The sequence below is a fragment of the Chrysochloris asiatica genome, unplaced genomic scaffold (assembly GCF_000296735.1).
Source record: "Chrysochloris asiatica unplaced genomic scaffold, ChrAsi1.0 scaffold00003, whole genome shotgun sequence".
In the NCBI taxonomy this organism is placed as follows: Eukaryota; Metazoa; Chordata; class Mammalia; order Afrosoricida; family Chrysochloridae; genus Chrysochloris; species Chrysochloris asiatica.
The window spans coordinates 10,487,801-10,494,924 of NW_006408521.1; the positions used below are offsets into that span (position 1 = coordinate 10,487,801).

General features: G+C 39.2%; 1 protein-coding gene across 2 annotated transcripts in view; it reads left to right on the forward strand.

Moving 5' to 3' along the window:
* Positions 1-6,730, forward strand: part of A1CF (APOBEC1 complementation factor) — a 78,999-nt gene extending 72,269 nt beyond the window's left edge. Inside the window, exons 9-11 of one of the 2 annotated variants that reach the window (XM_006831111.1) lie at positions 510-646; positions 1,609-1,763; positions 6,504-6,730. In XM_006831111.1, the coding sequence (XP_006831174.1) occupies positions 510-646; positions 1,609-1,763; positions 6,504-6,655 (444 nt within the window). In that variant the 3' untranslated portion in view covers positions 6,656-6,730. The remainder of the gene's footprint in view (positions 1-509; positions 647-1,608; positions 1,764-6,503) is intronic. The other variant, XM_006831112.1, reaches the window with a different exon arrangement.
* The last annotated feature ends 394 nt before the right edge of the window (positions 6,731-7,124 follow it).

A 7,124-nucleotide genomic window follows, 5' to 3' on the forward strand; every position in this document is an offset into this window, starting at 1 on the left:
CAGAGACGATGATGTGGAGAGATGGAGCGGCTGGGGACTTTAGACCCAAGAGGGAATGGGCCAGTGTGTTGATGACTGGGGGGGGAGCGGGGGCAGGCTTGCAGGATATACCCTTTGGTTGGTTGATGATGCATGGAGGGGATTGTAACCATGGCAATGAAACGATATACGATAAAATGAATGTAAAGCTAATGTTCTCCCATGTAAACTATCACATAATTCGCAATAAAACATTTAAAAAAAATTAAGCTCTAGTTAAAAAGCTACAGTTAATGGACTGAAATAAAAACAGACTAGAATGAATGTGAAAATGATTTTTATGAATAGTCATAACATTTTCAGTGGAGTTCAAATTGAGTTCAAATTTTCAAAATCATTAAACTATGTGGATTTTATCTTCTTTATATTCGCTTAAACTCTGAAGACTAGAGTTTAAAAACCTGGAAACTGGAGAAATAATGCAAATGTGACATTTGAAGAGGGAATTTTTTTTTTTTTAATTCTTATAGATATTAGAAGAAATTTGTCAGAAAAATAACTGGGGACAGCCTATGTACCAGCTGCACACTGCCATTGGACAAGACCAAAGACAACTATTCTTATACAAAATCTCCATTCCTGCTCTGGCCAGCCAAAATCCTGCAATGTTCGTAACTCCTCCAAATTCCTCAACAGTTAGATTTTAGAAAAAAAGAGTTGCTTGTAAATTCAGTGTATTTGATCTGTCAATACTTAATACTCAGGTCTACTATAACATTTTTTTTTATTTAAATACACATGTTGTGACTGGGAGTTAGGATCCTGTGCCACGTATGCGGATGGCATCTTAGAGCCCATATATTTCACAGAGACAATAAAGAATGTGTAGGAGGTGTAATCAACTAATAGAAAACTGCAGGTAATGCACCACGTGAAAGGAAAGAAAACTTCAGCCTGTTTTCTTATCTTATGCAGCTTTTTAGATGGAAACATATGAAATTGCCATTTTTATGTGTAATAAAACTATGTTCCTATCATATAAATTTTAGACCAAAGCTCTAACATCTGTTTGTGGATATCACCTTCTGAATTTTACCTCAAGGCTGTATTTCTAATACAAAGGGACTTTAAAAAGTTCATGGGGAAAAGGAGTTGAAAGATAATGGAATTTCTCCAAGAACTTATTTGAAGCACCCACATATATATTTAAAGGAGCTTTGGTAGCATAGTGATTACGAATCGGACTGCAAACCTCAAGGTCAGCAGTTCGAAACTACCAGCTGTTCCGCGGGAGATAGATGAGGCTTTCTGCTCCCGTAAAGGTTTACAGCTTTGGAAACCCTGTACAGGGTCGCTATGAGTCGGAACCAACTCCACGGCACATAATAGCAACATATATAATTCAGGAACAAATGTGCTCTACATATATCTTAGAAAAGTCATGTATGCCTAGAAACATTATCAACAGTCAACACTCTAGGTTAAATCAAGCTTTAATAGCCAAGGAAATGAAAGTTGGCCACACAAATTTCCATCCTTTCAATCATCTTAAAGAGCTAGTGGGGCCATAGGTTTTCACCTGACTCAGTAGCACATGTTTAAAATGCCTACCCTGACTATGCTTTCCAGCCACCCTTTCACACCTCCAAAGTTAAGTGCCTATGTGGATGAAGCAAAGACATACGCAGCTGAGTACGCCCTGCAGACCCTTGGTATCCCCACTGATGGAGCTGAAACTCCTGCGGCAGCGGCTGCAACTGCTGCTTCAGCCACTACTTTTCCAGGTACGGAGAAATTTACCAAAAATGGCACCGCACAGAGGTCTTTGAGAAATATTCCACCGTGCCCTGGTGTGGCACTGCAGGATAAGCACTAGACAGCAAGGTCGGTTGAACTACAATGTCGGCAGTTCGAATACTCCAGACGCTTCTAGGAAACCCTATACAGAGTTGCTATGAGTCAAAACCGACTCTACAGCACTTAACAACAATGACAACCGTGGCCCTAGGATTACTTCTGAACTCCTCAAATTTATTCCAACTCACAGCAACCTGTAAAGGCTTTCCGAAGCTGTAAATGTTTATGAGACAAGACAGCCTTATTTTCCTCCTGCATAGTGGCGGTGGGTTTGAACTGCCAACCTTGCAGTTAGCAGTCTAGGTCTTAGTCTACAGTACCAGAAGGCTCCTTAATTTTGAACTCTGCCCTATTATTAATCCCAACGTGCACTTTCTATAACCATAGAGTTTGACAGAAAGAACTATCAAAGTATGAAATGAGAACTGGACTGGGTAGCAGAAGTGGTTTCTGGTCATAGATTGTTTTAAATAGCTGTGTGAACTTAGTCAATCCTTTTGAGTCTGGTTTGTTTTACTTTGTTTTGTACTTTAAGACAGTTATAAACTACCCATTAGTAGCTGATAGATATTTTCAGCTCTTACTGTGTGCTAGGTATTTCCCTAAGTATGTGTTGTTATGTGCCGTTGAATCAGTTCCGATTCATAGTGACGCTTTAATAGAGTTTCCAAGACCATAATCTTAACAGAAGCAGAAAGCCTCATCTTTCTCCCCTCTAGCGTCTGGTGGGTTTGAACCTCCAACCTTGTAGTCAGAAGTCCAATGCTTATCCTATAGTGCCACCAGAGTTTCTATCTAAATATAGCCTGCCTTACATTCTCTCATCATAACACCAATTATCATTGTTGTTGTTGTTATATGCCGTCAAGTCAGCTCTGATCCATAGTGACCCGGTATAGAGTTTCCAAAGGGCAGCTGGTGGGTTTGAACCACCAACCTTGTGGTTCATGACACCAGTAAGAGTTAGGTTTTCATCATAAAATCCATTGGACATATGAAGAAATTGAGTATTGGAAAGACTAAATCATTTGCCCAAGGTCAGTCAGCTTTCAAGCAATCCTGATACTCCCAAGTTCTAATCTTCTCTTCTATTTTTTACTGCTTTGCTTTCTGAAAGAAATGTGTACATCACATTTTTCTTCAAATGTTTGATATCAAAAATTATGTTTGTGGTGGGGGAGAGAGACAGAACATGATCTTTCCAATATGTGAATAATCAGGCCTCCGTTGATCTGGTCTGTAATTTTGGTTTGTGGCATGTGCTAATTGCTTAAGGTCTTTCTGCAGATGAGCACCCCTTCAGGGGATACATTGAAAAGACTTTTCCCATTTATTATATACCTATAATAAAGGAGCTCTGGTAGCAGAGTGGTCACAAAAGGGGCTGTGAACCACAAGGTTAGCAGTTCCAAACTACCAGCTGCTCCGCAGGAGAAAGATGAGACTTTCTGCTCCCGTAAAGATTTACAGCCTTGGAAATCCTGTACAAGGTCACTATGAGTCGGAACCGACTCAACGGCACATAACAACAACAATAATAAATGCTAATTATTTAAAAATGAATCCAGCGGAATCAGGCCAAAAAAAAAAAAAAAGTTTAAGGAATTTTTCTTCAGTAGATAGAAATAATGTCATTTTTTAAAAATAGAAGTGTTTTTAAATTTGTTATTCTGACTTGTCATAATACCAGCATACTGCCCACAAGACCAGATCAATGAGGTCTGACTAGACCTAGAAATATGGCATTTCTATTCAATTGATGAATTCATGTATTGGTTAAGTGTAGGTGTGAGACCTGTGTATTCCTCACATCCACAATACCTGGTGTTGTGGGGTTTTTTTTCATTTTCTTTTCTTTCTTAAAAATTGTAAATATATCCTTCATCCAGCAAGTGTAGATGAAAGTAATCATGCTACGCATGTAAATGTGACCTCAATTCTAGCTATGTTTCACAGTAAAAGCATGGAAAAGATCTGGGATGAGTCTCTGCAAAGTTACCAAGGCAACAGTTGTCACTGCAGACGGTAAGGTCTCTTATCAGTGCTGGGACCATCAGCCCCTGTGCTTGCTTTCCATATAATAGGGTGTTCACTTGTCCATTCTGCAGGGATTTGTTCCAGAGCTTCTCAATTTGGGAGGATTCCAAGTCCCTACCTGGTAGAAAGTTGCACTCTAAAGATACAAAACTAAAGTATACAAAATAAACAAGCCACTCAGGAGGATTTTAAAGTTTACTTTCACACTGGACACTATTTACTCTAACCCAAGAGTGTTTTATAAATTTTACGTTCACTTATATTTACTACTGCAAGAAGTTAAAACTGTTTAGGGCGTGAGAGATGTTTTGGGAATGACTAAGAATTTGAGAACCTCTGTTATAACTTTCCTATGGAATCAAGCAAAGATAATAGGTCCAAACGAAGAATCTGTTTGAAATACAAATACTCTTGCACTTAAGAAACTATCCAAATTAAACCTAAAATTCAGAATTCACAAAGCTAATATCTGTGATACACAAGCACATACAACTTACTTATTTTAGGAGTACTGTTTCCAAAAGTATTTGAAAGTAATTGTTAACACATTTCTCATATTTCTGTAAAATATACCAAACTTTACTAGCACATTAGTCAGCAGTACTGACCAAAGTGAAGGAGACAAGGAATAGATTCACTGGGGGGGAAAAAAATCAAGCCAGTCAGCTTCCTGCCACCACTTCCTGAGAATCCACAAAAGGAGACAAAAAAGACCAAAAAAAAAAACAAAAACAAAAACAAAAAACCAATCACTGTGTCTTGCGTTGGGCAGACTTCTACAGCACTTAAACCAAATGGATACTTTTGATCCGCTTTCTTTCATTGTTTAAATATACTTCTCCATTTTTCTTGACATCTTTCACTTAGAAATATGCAAGTTTTTGTCTAAGACATTCCCAGGAACATAACTGATTTTAGGTAATAGCTATTACACTCTCTTCTTCAAGAAAGAATGTTAGTTGAATTGGCAAAAGTTCTATGATCGGTATCCTTACGACGATGACAACAAAATCGAGAGGATCTGCTGAGGCTGCTTCTGTACAGCCACATACCTCGTGGGATTTGATTCCTTGGTGTGGAGGTTTAGGGTCATGGTTTTAAGAGACATCACAGCTAATTGGCCTCATGATGGGTTTAGTGTTTCCATTCTGCCTTCTAGTTTTTTGGGTAGTGCCTGGAGTTAGCAAGCAGCAATCCAAGGCACAGTACTTGATCTCTGTTCACCTGGAGCACCAGAGCAAGAAGGAGTGTTAGGGGAAAAAGGAGGACACGGAATGTGTGGCTGGCTAATTGCCTCCATGAACAACTACCTCCTTATGCCATGTGGCCAAAAGCACTGGATGATGCTTAGCTACTTTGACTGAACCATTTAATCAAAGATTCCATAGCAGAAACCTGACCAAAAGGGAAGAAATGCAGAACAAAATTTTGAAATATCATAGACTCTAGACTTTCTGGAGTCCTGGAGGAGGGATGAACCCTTGAAATGTCGGCTCTGAGATAATCCTTAAACCAAAAATACCCCTGAGGTCTTCTTAAAACTGAACAATAGCTTAGCTTAACTAGCAAACATGGTGTGTCTTGAACATTGTGCTTTTTAAAGTACGATCTTAATGAAATCAAATTGATAACAACTCCAAAGATGAGAATAGGAACCTTAGTGGGCAGTGTGCTTATGTCCGTGAGGGAGGAATAACTTAGAAAAGGAAGGTGACAATGGATGTACCACTCAAAGAATGTCATCTATGTCACTAAATTGTACATGTCTAAGTTGTTGAACTTGCCTATGTTTTGCTGTATATATTCTCAACAACAACAACAAAATTAATAACATTTAGGGAGAAAGGAGTAAATGTTGATCAGCTAGACATAACACTTAAGTGACGGCACACAGATGATTTATTTGTCCCTTAAACCTTTTGGCTATCATAGGATGAAGCCCAGCCTCATCACCTCCTGCTATACCAGAGATAGGATTCATGCTACAGCAAGAAGAGGATGCTACCCATCCTTCTTGGGTTAGGGCAATGGCTTTTAAACTTTTGAAAGTTTCATTTAGGCAGGATTGGGAGTGTAGCAAACCAGACCCATACATAATCTCTCCCATTGTGCCCTGTTGATGTTAAGTGCCCTTGAGTTGGTTCTGACCCATAGTGACCCTGTATAGCGTTTCTGAGAAGCAGCTCGTGGGTTTGAACCACCAAACTTTCAGTTCAAACTGACCTTGCAGTCCAGCGCATTACCCTGCAGCACCACACCAGGACTCCCCTCATGCCCTACCACCTCTTTAATCCCTGTCCCTCATTAATAAATTCTAAGACTCTCTGTAAAAGTCTAAAACTTTTAACATTAATCAACTGATGACTTTCAAGTTTCTGTTTCTTGAATCCCAACTTCAATGTTTCTAATTCTCTAATTCTGATTCTATCTGAGCAACCCTGCCCTAGAACTTTCAAATGCCATTTAAAAAATTGCTAAATCCAAATATTGTTTCTCCTAAGAGCACATTTAAAAATGTACATTTTAACAGTTAGCTTTTAAGCAGTATGTTGAATTTTCAAATTACTTGAATAAGTCAAAAGACAGCCAATCCAAGTCCCTTTCATGAAGTTTCTCTCGGCCTTCTCCAGGGTATGCCGTCCCTAACGCAACTGCACCTGTGTCTGCAGCCCAGCTTAAGCACGCGATGACCCTTGGACAAGACTTAGCAGCATATGCAACCTATGAAGTCTACCCCACTTTTGCAGTGACGGCCCGAGGGGATGGATATGGAACCTTCTGAAGATATCTTTCTTTTCATTTAAGAATAAGACATACAAAACTCTCTGTAAAAGAAATATACCTCTAACTTAGTTCCAACGTGAACATCCATACTGTCTTTCCTAAAGTAATACCTTTACTCAGACCATCCTGCTTATACTAACTTTAGAATCATATGAGAATATTGTTCCTAAATGAAATCAAATGGTTAAGGAGTCTCTTGTTTAACACAAAAAACTAACGAGCCATTATCCTGACATGGTGTTCTTCCAAGGTTCTTGGGTGTCCTGGGAGCATTTTTATAAATCGGGACAGAATGGCCAGAGACCCTTTAGCCAGCACAGGGTTGAGGCTAGGCAGTCCGAGACAGTCGGCCACACACAGAGCGTCAAGTCGCCTCCAATGTTTGAAACACTGGCTCCCAGCAATTTTTGTGATATGCAAAGTCAAAGAGAAGAAAAGCAAAAGTAGTGTGGATATTTTTTAGAATG